Genomic DNA, 16,610 nt, shown 5'->3' on the forward strand with positions numbered 1-16,610 from the left:
ACCTCGAGACTTGACTCGACTCGACATAACTTCGTGACTCGACTCAACTTTGTGACTCGACTCAACATAACTTCATGACTCGACATAACTCCGTGACTCGACTAGACATAACTTCGTGACTCGACGTAACCTCGTGACTCGACTCGACCCCCTGACTCGACACAATCTCTTGACTCGACTCGACTCAACCTCCTGACTCGACTCGGTGTAACCTCGTGACTCGACTCAACCTCGTGACTCGACTCAACCTCGTGACTCGACTCGCCATAACCTCGTGACTCGACTCAAACTCGTGGCTCAACTCGACTCGACGTAACTTCGTGACTCGACTCGACGTAACCCCGTGACTCGACTCGACGTAACCCCGTGACTCGACTCGACATAACCTCGTGACTCGACGTAACCTCGTGACTCGACTCGACTTCACTCAACATTACCTCGTGACTTGACTGGACATAAACTCGGGACTCAACTCAGCTGCACTCAATATAACTTTGTGACTCGACTCGACGTAACCTCGTGACTCGACTTCACTCAACCTCCTGACTCGACCTCCTGACTCGACTCGACGTAACCTCATGACTCGACTCGACTAAACCTCGTGACTCAGCTTGATATAACTTCGTGACTCGACGTAACCTCGAGACTCGACTCAGCTTCACTCAATATAACTTCGTGACTGGACTCGACGTAACCTCGTGACTCGACTCGACACAATCTCCTGACTCGACTCGACTCAACCTCCTGACTCGACTCGACGTAACCTCCTGACTCGACTCGGCGTAACCTCGTGACTCGACTCGACCTCGTGGCTCAACTTGACTCGACATAACTTCGTTACTCGACTCGACGTAACCTCGAGACTCAACTCAGCTTCACTTGACGTAACCTCGTGCCTCGACTCGACTCAACCTCGTGCCTCGACTCAACCTCGTGCCTCGACTCGACTCAACCTCGTGACTCGACTCAAACTCGTGGCTCAACTCGACTCGACGTAACTTCGTGACTCGACTCGACGTAACCCCGTGACTCGACTCGACGTAACCCCGTGACTCGACTCGACATAACCTCGTGACTCGACGTAACCTCGTGACTCGACTCGACTTCACTCAACATTACCTCGTGACTTGACTGGACATAAACTCGGGACTCAACTCAGCTGCACTCAATATAACTTTGTGACTCGACTCGACGTAACCTCGTGACTCGACTTCACTCAACCTCCTGACTCGACCTCCTGACTCGACTCGACGTAACCTCATGACTCGACTCGACTAAACCTCGTGACTCAGCTTGATATAACTTCGTGACTCGACGTAACCTCGAGACTCGACTCAGCTTCACTCAATATAACTTCGTGACTGGACTCGACGTAACCTCGTGACTCGACTCGACACAATCTCCTGACTCGACTCGACTCAACCTCCTGACTCGACTCGACGTAACCTCCTGACTCGACTCGGCGTAACCTCGTGACTCGACTCGACCTCGTGGCTCAACTTGACTCGACATAACTTCGTTACTCGACTCGACGTAACCTCGAGACTCAACTCAGCTTCACTTGACGTAACCTCGTGCCTCGACTCGACTCAACCTCGTGCCTCGACTCAACCTCGTGCCTCGACTCGACTCAACCTCGTGACTCGACTTGACTCAACCTCGTGGCTCGACTCGACTCAACCTCGTGGCTCAACTTGACATGACTTCGTGACTCGACTCGACCTCGTGGCTCAACTTGACTCGACATAACTTCGTGACTCGACTCGACATAACCTGCTGACTCGACTTCACTCAACATAACCTCGTGACTCGACTCGACGTAAACTCATGACTCAACTCGACTTGTCCACAAGCCCTTAACAGGTACGACTCAGGACTTACTTGAGACTCAGATCATAGTGACTCATGCAAATGTCTCGATATGATTATTCCTTTTCTTCTATTTTTACATGCCTTCATTTCACCCACCTTCCTCTGTTTTGGGTATTACAATCTTCCTTTCCCATCTTCTCATTGTTTTTGCCACATTTCCTTTATTTTCAGTTTGATTTTATCCCTCACGTCTGTTTTATTGTCTCATTTCTAACTCTACTTCTTTGTGCTTTGTACCTTCTTTTACTTGCTCTTCATTCCGCTTTATTCCGGTACCCACAAGAACACAACTGACAACCCTATCATCTGCACCCGAAACAGTTCTTGCTGAATTTCTATTAAAATGTCCTTTCTGCTACCTGACTGACTACGTTATATTTTACAGTAGATAATTGCTGAGCTGGAACTCGAACATATCGGTTTGACTTGTGCCCATTGTGATGCTAAAAGTTTTGCCAAAATTTAAGAAGTGAGATCCCTTTATGTTCAACTCCGTCTTGTTGACTTGAATAAGGATGAGCAGTCTGAATATAGTATTTAAGAAACTATGACTTGATTTTGTTCATGCATATTTTATTCAAGAGTAAAAAAAAAAAAAAAAAAAAAAAAAAAAAAGAAAAAGAGATTTGTCCCATAGGGCATGCTTACAATGTGTGTATCATTTAGGAAGTCAAATGCCAAAACATATCTCCAGTGATATATATTAAAAAAGTTGCAAGATCAAATCCATCATATTTGCCCGTCAAAATATGCATGTAGACCGTACAAGAACCAGAACAAGAGGAAGGAAAAAATAACGGTAAGCTTAAATTGTAACAATAATAGTAATATCACCAGTAAATAGAACCAGTACAGTTTCTTGTTCAACTCAAGTGTGACAAGTGATTTCATGGTGTCCAATTAATTTACATCTGAAAACCATGCTATCATGCTTTGGCAGCCTGAAAGTAGCTTTTCACTGAGATTATATTCATTCACACTACTAAACATGTTCTGTATATCAGTACAACAGAAAAGTTAACACGAGGCTTCACACGTGTGAAGGGCATCCCTGCATACAATGACGAAATAAAAAATTAAAAGCAGTGGTAATAAATCATTGAAAAAAAAAATGGATTTAACCAAGTTGGAAGCCTATTTATAAAATGTATAAAACAAGACAAACGAAACAACCAATTGAATTTAATCGTAAAATAATTCAAGTTTACTATTTGAAACACAACTACAGAATCACAAATATAATCTCACATTACGATTAGGAATTTCACTGCATGCATTGATGCGTTCCGTACCATTAGATACCGTGATTAAAATCACAGTTTTGTCCATTCTTGAGTCGCGTACCATGCCTTTAACTTTAGATTAATGGAGTAGAACACAAATTTTGAAAATAAATAAATGAATGAATAAATTAAAGGGAAAAAAAGTGAGAGGAAATTCTAGAAATTTGTTCAAATTTGGGGCTTTTTATCTAAGTGTACCTTAGACTTCACTATCAGTTGATGAGAAAGCTCCTACAGACATTGCGCCACGGCTTCCCGTAGGGGGCCGACCCAGGCAGAGCGTCGTTGAAGCTTTTACTGCGATAAACTCAAACAAACGCTGCGTTCTAACGCCGGATTTAGGAGGAAACAGGACGAAAGTTTTCGTGCATACAACCAGGCAGGAGTGTCTCAAGAGTGATTTGGTTGAGGACTCAAGGTAATTAGATTGGGCTTTGCAAGGCAAAGGCCCATATAGTAAGATTGCTTATTTTCTTGAATGGCGACAGCCCAAATCATTTGACCGACCGTCACCGTTCAAACATCAAAATGACTGGAATTTTTGCGCGACGCAGGAAATTTTTCGAACGGCCCCCCAAAAATTTTTGTCCGCCTGTAAACATGATTTTTGGGGGGGGGAAAAACGCTACTTGTCTTCCAATTTCCGACCAAATCACATAATTTACACATCAAAAATTCCAGGACGGTAAGAGAAATAAAAGTTGTATACAGATTACGCCAAAAACTGTCCTATTCATTTCTAATGGGATACCATTGACAGCCATGCATGTCCAAATTTCCCATTCATTTTCAATGGAGGGAAAACATAGGTCTTTGTGAATTTTGACCATTTACTATGACGGCCCATTGACATTCAACTGGCGTAAGTTGATGCCATTGACAGCCATGCACGTCCATTCCAGTGACGGCCATGTACTCTACGTCCAAATTTCCCATTCATTTTCAATGGCAGAAAAACCTGTGTGGTAGTGATTTTTGACCAAAGACTTACCATTACAGCCCATTGACATTCAACTGGCACCCATGTAAGTCCATGCCATTGACAGCCATGCAACAGGACGTGTCCCTGAAATGTCCCAGAATTAATACGAAGTGACCTGATATCAACAGGACGTGTCCCACTAATGTCCGCAAATCAACAGTAAATGCCCTGATAGAACTGTATCTACCAAAGCAAAGCCCCATTGTAATTTTTTCTTCCAAAACTACAGTTTCTAGTTGTTATATAAAATAGCACCATGCATGCACTTTGAAACATTGTAGGAAAAAAATGAAATGAATGGAAAAAATTGGCCTAACTTTAGCTTGAAATATTTACGTAAAATGAATGATAAATGCCTGTTTTTTTGCCTTCAACCAAGAAGCTAGACTGTTTTACGTTCATATCTAGGGGTGCGACAAAATATCGAAATGCTGATGTACTGAGTTATACTCTGTGTCCCAAAAGGTTATTGATATGCTCCTGCAAAGAATCGATGTATCCTCGGGGAGTTTACAGGTCACTTTCTGTTGAGTTTATGTCATTGCTTATTCATTTGGGGAGATTCTTGGGTCACTTCCTGTTCCGTAACCCAAAATAAACCATAAGTGACCTATAAATGCCCCAAAAACAACACGAAGTGGCCAAAAATCAACAAGAAATGGCCTGAAATGTGCCCAAATTAAACCCACTGGTTGCCATTGACCACCAAAGACGTCCAATTCGTTTGAGGTGCTTCAGCTCCAACGGATTGGACAACTATTAGTGATACATTCATTCTAATTCACAGCAGAAGGATGAAAAAGTTTGTTTTTCAGTTTATTAGCTGTTTTGTAGAATATCCTAGAAAGATTTTCAGACCAATGTGTCGATAATCGCCGTATCGCCCTATCGTGAGATTATCGTATGGTGAGGTACCAAGAGGTTACGACCCCTACTCATATTTACTGGGATTTACGCATTATTTACAAGAATTTTCAACTTAAAAAGCTTTTTGTTTTGTGGCTGTCACATTGGATTTTGTATCCATCCACACAGGTAATTTTCAGCCAACTGCCTGTTTTTTGGGGGGGTAAACTAGTAATCTAGACTTTTTTGCGTCCATACAATTTTCCCCCCCCCCGACTTTTCGACTTTTTCGACTGTTTTATTCCATGTAACATTTCAATCTAAAAACGACGAGGGCCAGAAAGCCGGCAAGACGCGCTAAGGCAATAGCGACATCGGAATTCAACCTAAATAAGTTGTGAATGTATATTTAAAAAATGCTAATTTTGGTTTTGTCGAGTAAAATTAAAATTATTCTGCATGCTTTCCTCAAGTTTCTGATGTGAAAATTGAGTGATTTATTACCTGTTGAACACATATGTCAAAATTGTACAAAAACAAAAACAAAAAAAATTGTATTTCGGACTAAAACTTTAAAAATTTAGGTGATTATGTCTGCATTTGGGGATTTTTGTGCATCTAGCGTAAAATTGGAGAATTTTATAGCCATTTTAAATTTTGTTATATAAAAATTAAAAACAAAAGATACTCGACACTCAAGCTAACTCTTTAAACAAACATTTGTATATTTTTCCACATCTTTACCAGTGAATTTGGCATCAGGGACATCGTTTTCAGACAGAATTGGTAGGCTTAGCTCATGAGGCACAAACGCGAGTTTGACCCGCCTAGCAACAGTGGCTAACGTCATGAATATTAATGGACAAAATGGGACGTGTTATGTGCGGTACGCTATTGCTGCATAAATTCCGATTTGGGAGACTTGACAGTTCAGACCGCTGCCACATTCTGGAAAAATGTGGCCCAGATTGGATTTAAACCACATACGAAAGTGACCCAGATCGGATTTGAAATGGTCCACTTCTATGCGACTTGTCACGTTCAGACCGTCAACTGATAGTGAAGTATAAGAGTGTACTTACCAAATTCTATTTTCTAAAAAAACATTTAATCACAGTGTGGACATCCACTGTCAGATTTGTCATAAAAAATAGATGACACCCCTTCACCCTCATATAATTGCAGATATGACTATATATGTACTTAATAAAGTTGTGTAGATGTTACACATTTAAAACTTAATGCAATCGAAGGGATATAAGGGAGCTAATACACACCTGAGTGACAGCACAAATCTCAGACAGTGCTGGGCAAGCAGGATACATTTTTTTTTTTTTTTTAAGAAAAATTCCAAAATCTTTTCTTCACCTCTGTTGTCAAGTTCTTTAGCAACGCAGGCGTGATTGCTGAAGCTTCATCAGTAGAGGAGGGTGCTCCAGTGAATACCTTTTCTTTCAGAAAGTGAGGATGTGCGAGGTAATGCCATGCTTTGCCGACGTGATGACAAATAATAGCGAGGCAAAAACGTCTTTGAAAAAAAAAAAAAAAACATCTCAACCCTTTTCACATTCTCTTAAAAGATACTGTAAGATTAACTCTCTTTTCTGTCCTCAGATCCTCCGAGTTGCGAGGAGATGACGTTCAGCGAGTCATGTGGCGGTTTAATCTCTCACTGCATTGACTTTTTAGCGCTTGTCTTTAATTAAAATAACAATAAAGGTAAATAAATAAAAGTATCTGACAGATTAGCTGTTCAATTACTTAGGACGTCTCATTTCGAATCATATTTTGGGGGTATTTTACTTTGTACATTTTTAACTTTTAAAGGGAACCTCAGACTAAAAGACTTGTAGGCTCTAATACGCCACAATTGTTGTCTTTTGCTAAAATATGCTATTAGAAACACAATAAAATATTATCATTGATTTAAAAATCTATAATATATAGTACGTTTTGACCTATGGGAGGCGCTACGTTTCGAGCGCGCAATAGACGCTCGCTGTGATGACGTAGATTGTCACAGTCACTCGACGAATAGTAAGGCAGTGCCAAAAAAATTGATTATTCGATGCATCGCGATTCGGTTACGATTCATAAATGTTCAAAATCGATGATTTTCCCTAATAACTTTATGACAGCCGCTCGTAGCGAAACGAAATTCAAGACACGTCTGCCGCCCAGACACTTTTAACGGACACACGCACAACGTTATAATGGATGTTGCCGGTTACTGAGCGATAGATTTACTCCTTTTCAAAAGACTGGAAAATAAATTTGTGTATGAGACAAGCAGGGACCCGGCGGTCGCGCTTCCGAGCGCAAGTTATTTTTTAGAGCGAGAGGGGAAGAGAGATAGTTCGTTTGTCTTTCAGTTGTCCTGCAGTAGTTTCAAGTCATGTCAATTAAAAAATGTCCTGAGTGTGTTGCTAAATCCCGTGTGCGTCTATAAGAGGTGAGTAAACGAGCCCTCTTGTACGGTTTAGCCTTTATTGTTGTTGTTTTTGAGATGTTAACAGTTAGCGCCGAGCGCTAAGCTAATTAGCGAATTCGCTAATGTATTTCCATGTTCATTTGGACGTTGTTTGTTGGTGTACAAAAGTCATTCCATATGCGGACTGTGTAAAACCATGATTCAGTACAGCGGTAACACTACAAACATGCGAAATAGCAAAGAAATCTGTGAAAACAAAGTATATGGGTTAGAAGAAGTCTTATTTCTAAAGACGCTGTTTCCAGAAAATGTGGAATTCATTCCACCAGTATAAATTTGTATCGTTGAGAAAAATAAGTACTGCCTTTGAAATGGCTAATGTTTTGGCACCTTCTTGTGAAAAAGAGTATCTCAAGGTCAGCTGTGTGTTGTATAGGCATATTGAGAAATAAGTACTGCCTTTAAAATGGTTAATGTTTTTGCACTTTCTTGTAAAAAAACAAAACAAAAAAAACAACAAAAAAACACGTTAAGGGCAGCTTTTTTTTGTATGGGCATGTTCCCATCGTTCCTGTTGAATCATTAGGATATATAATCGTAATAACTGTGATCATCGTCAATACCGTGATCATCATTTAATAATCGAATCGTAGCACCCTGAATCGTAATCGAATCGAATCGTGGGGTGCCTACAATGGAACACCCCTAACGAATAGTACCGGGTTACTGCAATTCCTTCAACGAGGCGAGACGTCCAACACATGCGCTCATTGGCTAAAAGCGGCGAGTACTTACTATCTGTTTTTTGAGTCTTTTAATACATTTTCATTGCCTCAAAATACTTTTTGCATATGTTTCCATCTCATACTTTTAAGCATTGTGTTTTCTTGTGGTAGCTATAAAGCAGATTGTTGATCTGTTGACCACATTAGTCACATAGCGTATTTAAGCCACCCTTATTTGATATTACGACATTTAAGTATTTTTTAAAGCATCTTTAGTATGCTCTGTCTGTGGCATCTAAACAACGGTAGTACTTTGAGTGTCAAGTTCGCCTCTTGTCGGACATTTCGCCTGTGTAGGGCATTTTGGCAGAACACCTGTTTTGTCAACTGTCGCTTCATCCCATCGTTCCTGTTCATTTTGCTTTTGCTGCTAATTTTATGGAATATCGACAGTGCTGTTATGCTCATTAATGTTCTTCTCGGGTTCAAATTGAAAGGGTTGAACAGATGACATGTTTATGTCCCTAGAGTCATACTCCGGAAGCCCGGCAGCGTAACCATGTGACGTCACCGCCCTGTGACGTCAACAGTAATGGTGACCTATTAGCTAAACTAATTTTAAAAATTCTATTAAAAACGAAAATATCAAGTTATTTTAACTCATGATAACGTTTATCTTTTAACAACTACAAGTCTTTCTATCTGTGGATCCCTTTAAATATTAGACTCCATATTCATGTTGTAGCAATATTACAATATATAAAAACACAGTTGTCCGATATTATCGGGTAGCCGATACAAGCCTTTTAAAATGATATCGGATAATATCGACATCGGTTTTTCATCCAATATGCATGTTGCATTCAAAGTGAATGTAGAAGTCTTCTGCCTTTGTACAAGAGCTGGTCACAGCTTAGCAAAACAGTTATGCTTATTGACCAGTAGATGTCTCCAAACTAAGATGCTTGGGATTTTGTTATGTGAGCATTATCATTTTAAAGCATCCAGTGGGGCATCACAATACAATTAGCCATAATATGTTAAGTCCACGACCTAATATATCGGTATCGGATTTTTGGAATTGGACAATATCGGAATATCAGTGAAAAAGTAATTATTGGACAACTCTATATAAAATTAATCTGGGGTACCTAATTAAGTCCAAGTAATAGTATACATTTTGTTGCCTAATAGCATAAACACACTGCATGTTGTATAAAGTTTGATTGATTGATTCATTCTTTACCGACTGGTTGGTAAAAGCCACTCCCTCATATTGTTGGGTCTATTTTGTAGGAATTAGTGCTAAACCCACTCTGAAAACAGATACAAGGTTTTTCTAATACTGAAAACAAGATATCTTCAAGCAATCAATCAGTGAGTGCCTTGCTATAGAAAAGAAATAATAATTTGCACGTCATGGATAATGAAATGTTGCCTTGTGTCGGTCATCAACGCAATGTCCGACTTCGTTCAGTCTGTAATTGAGCAGAAGTAGGGACAGACAACTTTTAAAGCACGCTGCAGCCCCCATCTTCCCTTCATATTCCGTCACCAAATAAACAACCCTTTTTGCTCATTTGCAGCATATCACCTTCCGTCTGTCTGTGGGCCCGTTTGTGTTTCTATGAGGCCTGAATTTCCATTTGGCAATGTCTCACTGCACGGGGGAATATCTGCAAGGTCGCAATCCCCCCATTATCTCCACCACAACAACCACCGTCACCAACCAAGGCCTCACTGGATGTTGCTGTTGTCATCCGTGCCGTTCGCCTCGGACATATTCATCTTTCCCATGGAGTGACCCACGTGGTTGACGCCATCCCTGCGAGGAGGCATGCGCTCGTTGATGCGGTCCAGGCCCTTGGCTTCTTCGAAACTGGTGATCTTGTGCTGGGGGGAAAAGCCACGGATGGCTGAGGAAGAGAGGAACATGACATACATAAAAGGAGATTAGAATTTTATTTATGTATACTGATACACATTTGTTAAAACAGATTCATGCTGTCTACTAAGTAAGTTGAGTTACTTTGCGGTCCTCAATTCGTGTGCTCATATGAAGAGGTGAGTAGTAACACATTACATTTACTCGAGTAACTTTTTGAGAAAAAAACTTTTTAGAGTAGTTTTACCACGCAATACTTCTAATGTTTACTTAATTACAGTCCCTGACAAAAGTCTTGTCTCTTATCCATTTTGTAGAAACAGTTGCTAATAACCTGACTTGCAATTAGTCAATTGGTTTCAAAAATGGCTAAGATGAAAGCTAAGACCCTCCCAAATTATGTTGAATGTACAAAATATATTTGTTTCACTGAAAAAAGATTTATCATTTCATGAAGGCATAAAGGTCAAATTTTGGCAAGACAAAAGTTTTGTCGCCTACAGAAAGTAGTGTGAAAATTGAGCAAAAAATGTACTTCAAATACAAAAATATGTTACACAACATAAGCGAATTAAGTATTGGTGCTGTGAAATCCAAATTTAATATTTTGTATGACCTCCATGGGCTTCAGCCAGGATTCATACAATTTATTGATGAAGTCATCAGGAACATCAAAGAAAGCAGTCTTGCATTCCTCCCAGAGTTCATCAACATTCTTAGGTTTCGTCTTCCATGCTTCCTCTTTCATCCTACCCCAGACAACATGCTCAATGATGTTCATGTCTGGTGACTGGGCTGTCCAGTCCTGCAAGATCTTGATCTTCTTTGCCTTGAGGAACTTTGAGGTAGAGATTGAAGTATGCGATGAAGCCTCATCCTGCTGCAGAATTTGTCCCTTTTTATGGTTAGGAATGTAGAGGCGGCTAAGATGTGTTGATATTTCAGGCTATTTCTCTCTCAGGGTTCAGACAATTAAAAAACCGTGTGGCATTACAAGGCCCACAGCCTGTCAAAAGGACGGACGCTGGAAAAGTGGCAAAAGATGGATTTTTCAGATGAATCTTTGATTGAATTACACCACAGTCGCAGCAAATATTGCAGGAGACCTACTGGAGCCTGCATGGATCTGAGATTCACTCAGAAAACTGTGAAGTTTGGTGGTGGCAAAATCATGGTCTGGGGTTACATCCAGTATGGCGGTGTGCGAGAGATCTGCAGGGTGGAAGGCAACATAAATAGTCTGAAATATCAACAAATCTTAGCTGCCTCTTGCATTCCTAATCATAAAAAAGGACAAATTCTGCAGCAGGATGGTGCTCCATCGCATACTTCAACCTCTACCTGAAAGTTCCTGAAGGCAAAGAAGATCAAGATCCTCCAGGACTGGCCAGCGCAGTCACCAGATATGAACAGGATGAAAGAGGAAGCATGGAAGACGAAACCCAAAAATGCTTTCTTTAATGTTCCTGATGACTTGTATGAATCCTTGCCGAACCGCATGGATGCAGTCCTTCAAGCCCATGCAGGTCAGACAAAATATTAAATTTGGATCTCACAGCACCACTACTTAATTTGGTTATGTTATGTCACATATTTTTGTATTTGAAGTACATTTTTTGTTCAGTTTTCACACTACTTTCTGTTGGCGACAAAACCTTTGTCTTGCCAAAATTTGACCTTTATGTCTTCATTAAATGAGAAAACTTTTTTTCAGTGAAACAAATATTTTGTACATTCAACATCATTTGGGAGTGTCTTAGCTTTCATATGAGTCATTTCTGAAACCAATTGAATAATTAAAAGTCAGGTTATTAGCAATTGTTTCTACAAAATGGACGGCATAAGAAAGAATTTTCTACCTATGTATTTTTGCAAACATTGTCAATATTTGACCCCCAGAAGCAGGTTTTCAGGGAAACAGCATTGCATCTTTTTGAACAACAACACTGGGACAAGTGTTTTAAATCAAAGTGTATCTAATTGCTGCCTTCAGTTGTGTCGTCTCATTTGCTATATACAAGCACCCATTCGAGAGCAATGTTTTAATCAATGTGTGTGAAATGCTGCTCGAGAGGTGGACCAGGAAATGGAAGGAAGAAACCTATGTACTAGGAGGAGGTGGAGGGTAATCGGAGGATGATGGGGCTCACGCAGGTTTACCTTCTCTGTCCTCATCAGTGGTCTCGATGGCTTCAATGGCTTCAATGGTTGCTGGGGGAAGGAGGAGGAGGGGAGCAGGTTACTCCGGATAAAGCCATGCAAGTGTCTATAAGGCAGCCCCGCTTGAAAAGGCAGCTTGAAAATGTTAGGTCGGATGAAATTCACATGTTCAGTAGCAATGGAGCCAAACTTGGTGGGACGCCATGCATTGATATGGATTGGAGAGAATCAGTGTCAACAACAGGTCAAATAATTCAAACAAAAACGGCATGGTAGGGATACATCAATATGGAGTATAATGGCCTAAATAATTATGAGGGTCATAGTAAGGATCTTAAATCGGCAAGGAAGTCTGAAAAGAAGATTTTAGAGGGTAACGTTGCACTGAATTAACTGGCAAAGATAGGAAAAAGTACAGTAAGGAGTCTTCTCTCCAGCCTTATACTTACCGCTTTGCAGCGTCTGTTTGCCCCCAGAGAGAACCCCGCTCGGCAGCATGCCGGTGGGCGTCAGGCCCTTGAGCGTCAACACATTTTCGCTCTCCTCTCTGCAGGTATCACAGATCAGATGATATGGACTACTTAGAAACAGGTAAGAATTTCGGACTGTTAACATATACTGTAACCCACTCACTGGCCTTTATATAATTAAAACCAAATCAAAAACTCACAGCGGCAATCAGAACGGAGTGTTGTCACTGTCAACACAATATTTGATACAGCTCTTGTATTGTTGCATAAAACTTACATTCACTCCTTTAAATGATGAGTACAAAACATTAAAGCAGAAGTTTAGACCATGATTACCTGAGGACTGAGAACATTTTGGCCATTTTCCCAATAGCACGGATCTTGTTTCGGATCACCTCCTTGCGTGCCGCAGCTGCGTTGGCTGTAAACAAATACATGCAGTCCATTTGATTCTTTTCATCCGGCATTTCACATGATAAATAGGGGTGGGACAATATACAGTGCCTTGCAAAAGTATTCGGCCCCCTTGAACCTTGCAACCTTTCGCCACATTTCAGGCTTCAAACATAAAGATATACAATTTCAATTTTTTGTCAAGAATCAACAACAAGTGGGACACAATCGTGAAGTGGAACAAAATTTATTGGATAATTTAAACTTTTTTAACAAATAAAAAACTGAAAAGCGGGGTGTGCAATATTATTCGGCCCTCTTGCGTTAATACTTTGTAGCGCCATCTTTTGCTCCAATTACAGCTGCAAGTCGCTTGGGGTATGTTTCTATCAGTTTTGCACATCGAGAGACTGACATTCTTGCCCATTCTTCCTTGCAAAACAGCTCGAGCTCAGTGAGGTTGGATGGAGAGTGTTTGTGAACAGCAGTCTTCAGCTCTTTCCACAGATTCTCGATTGGATTCAGGTCTGGACTTTGACTTGGCCATTCTAACACCTGGATACGTTTATTTTTGAACCATTCCATTGTAGCTTTGGCTTTATGTTTTGGATTATTGTCCTGTTGGAAGATAAATCTCCGTCCCAGTCTCAGGTCTTGTGCAGATACCAACAGGTTTTCTTCCAGAATGTTCCTGTGTTTGGCTGCATCCATCTTCCCGTCAATTTTAACCATCTTCCCTGTCCCTGCTGAAGAAAAGCAGGCCCAAACCATGATGCTGCCACCACCATGTTTGACAGTGGGGATGGTGTGTTCAGGGTGATGAGCTGTGTTGCTTTTACGCCAAACATATCGTTTTGCATTGTGGCCAGAAAGTTCAATTTTGGTTTCATCTGACCAGAGCACCTTCTTCCACATGTTTGGTGTGTCTCCCAGGTGGCTTTTGGCAAACTTTAAACGAGACTTTTTATGGATATCTTTGAGAATCGGCTTTCTTCTTGCCACTCTTCCATAAAGGCCAGATTTGTGCAGTGTACGACTGATTGTTGTCCTATGGACAGACTCTCCCACCTCAGCTGTAGATCTCTGCAGTTCATCCAGAGTGATCATGGGCCTCTTGGCTGCATCTCTGATCAGTTTTCTCCTTGTTTGAGAAGAAAGTTTGGAAGGACGGCCGGGTCTTGGTAGATTTGCAGTGGTCTGATGCTCCTTCCATTTCAATATGATGGCTTGCACAGTGCTCCTTGAGATGTTTAAAGCTTGGGAAATCTTTTTGTATCCAAATCCGGCTTTGAACTTCTCCACAACAGTATCTCGGACCTGCCTGGTGTGTTCCTTGGTTTTCATAATGCTCTCTGCACTTTAAACAGAACCCTGAGACCATCACAGAGCAGGTGCATTTATACGGAGACTTGATTACACACAGGTGGATTCTATTTATCATCATCGGTCATTTAGGACAACATTGGATCATTCAGAGATCCTCACTGAACTTCTGGAGTGAGTTTGCTGCACTGAAAGTAAAGGGGCCGAATAATATTGCACGCCCCACTTTTCAGTTTTTTATTTGTTAAAAAAGTTTAAATGATCCAATAAATGTTGTTCCACTTCACGATTGTGTCCCACTTGTTGTTGATTCTTGACAAAAAAATTAAATTTCATATCTTTATGCTTGAAGCCTGAAATGTGGCGAAAGGTTGCAAGATTCAAGGGGGCCGAATACTTTTGCAAGGCACTGTATCTAAAAGGTGATATATCGCGATACTTTGTAGCACAAAAAGTTATCGATACGCTCCCGCCAAGAATCCATGTGTCGTTTTAAAAAGGTGTGAGTGGATTGGTTGTCTAGCGCCGTCCATCGCACTGAAACATTTAGTCTTTTATGGGAATTTAGATGTCACTTCCTATTCATTTTAGGTCATTTACAGGTTACGTCCTGTTCATTTTGAGTCACTTCTTATAAGGGCGTTACCGGGGAGGGGCAGCGGTGGGCAGTGCCCACCCACGGACACGCTGTGCCCACCCAAAGAAAACTGGATGTAGTACTAACGGCAGTCTAGGCACCGCATATGGTATCCCATTCATATAGTACTGATGTGTTCTAAGTTTTAACCTTTGTGTTGTTACCTCCTCTTTCACCTTAAAAAAAATAAAAATAAAATAAAAAAATATGTATATATATATATATATATATATATATTTGAAATGAAATGTTGGTTTTGTTCCTAGGGGCGCTACACACATTTACGCATATTTTCATTAATATTATTATATATTTTTTTACATTTTATCAAAGGTTTCACCTGTTCACCTGGCTGCTGAGCTTGGTGAGTGTTGAAGCATTCTGAGGGGGTCAAAGTGGGGCTCAAAGCATCGGCGGGACAAAGAATGACTGCTAGGGGGTGCTACATAATGTATTTGGAATTTGTCTTCACGCGGCATTAAAGATTGCACCTGTCTTGACCTGCCTGCCGATTTTGGTGCATTTTGAAGCATTCTAAGGGGGTCAAATTGAGCTCAAAGTGGCTGCGGAACAAAGAATAACTATAATAATAATAAAACCGTTATTGTCGCATTTTCCCCAATATTTTAGATGATAAATCATCGATCCAAAGAAAAATTGGAAAAAAAAAAAAAAACTTTTTAAAGGGTAAATATATGAAAATGAAAATCTGGCCCACTCCTTGATGTCTGCGATTTCTGCATCGCAACCCTTGTTATATTACCATGTTTCACCCATAAAATCCACCAAAAATCCGGCTGTGACCATTCTCAGCTGTGTCTTGACATTCCGTGATACATGCTACATGGAGTTTCTGGATTGAAAAGAGGTAAGTACGTGATAATATCTTGTTAAAATCATGGCGTCTTTTATTATGGTCTCGCATGCTCTCACCTCCAGTTAGAATTTTGCTGTCCCCAATTTGGGGATCTCAGAGAGGAACTGCAAGTCCCTGAATGTTTTCCGATATATATATATATGGCCGGAGAAAGAAAAATTTTGAACGGGAGGGCATTGAAAAAAAAAAAAAAATTAAACAGCAAAACCCTGACTGGAGGTGAGAGCATGAGAGAGCATACGTAATTAAAGACGCCATGATTTTAACAAGATATTATCGCATACTTACCTCTTTTCGATCCAAAAACTCCATGTAGCATGTATCACCGAGTGTCAAGACACAGCTGTGAAAGGCCACAGCCGGATTTTGGGGGGGGATTTTATGGGTGAAACACGATAATATAACAAGGGTCGCAGTGCAGAAATCGCAGACATCGAGGAGTGTTCGAGATTTTCTTTTTCATATACTGTATTTACCTTTTTAAACGTTTTTTTCCCCTTTGTCTGGATTGATTATCATCTAAAATATTGGGGAAAATGCGACAGTAACAAAAAAAAAAAAAATAAAATAAAAATACAATTAAGCGACCGTTATGAGGTAAATATCAGTGACTTATTTACAGACACTATTTTGTTCATTGTGACGTGATTTGTTTAAATGTTTAAAATATGCGAGTGAACAATTTTTTAAAGTTTTTTGTTTTTTTCAAACTAAACATTAGACATC

General features: G+C 40.4%; 1 protein-coding gene across 1 annotated transcript in view; it reads right to left on the reverse strand.

Moving 5' to 3' along the window:
- Positions 1–5,250: 5,250 nt before the first annotated feature.
- Positions 5,251–16,610, reverse strand: part of LOC130906140 (protein phosphatase 3 catalytic subunit alpha-like) — a 72,631-nt gene continuing 61,271 nt past the window's right edge. Inside the window, exons 12-15 of the mRNA XM_057820115.1 lie at positions 12,991–13,075; positions 12,634–12,731; positions 12,185–12,235; positions 5,251–10,055 (exon numbers count right to left, since the gene is read on the reverse strand). Coding sequence (XP_057676098.1) covers positions 9,877–10,055; positions 12,185–12,235; positions 12,634–12,731; positions 12,991–13,075 — 413 coding nt within the window. The 3' untranslated portion in view covers positions 5,251–9,876. The remainder of the gene's footprint in view (positions 10,056–12,184; positions 12,236–12,633; positions 12,732–12,990; positions 13,076–16,610) is intronic.

This window comes from Corythoichthys intestinalis, chromosome 18, assembly GCF_030265065.1.
Source record: "Corythoichthys intestinalis isolate RoL2023-P3 chromosome 18, ASM3026506v1, whole genome shotgun sequence".
Lineage (NCBI taxonomy): Eukaryota > Metazoa > Chordata > Actinopteri > Syngnathiformes > Syngnathidae > Corythoichthys > Corythoichthys intestinalis.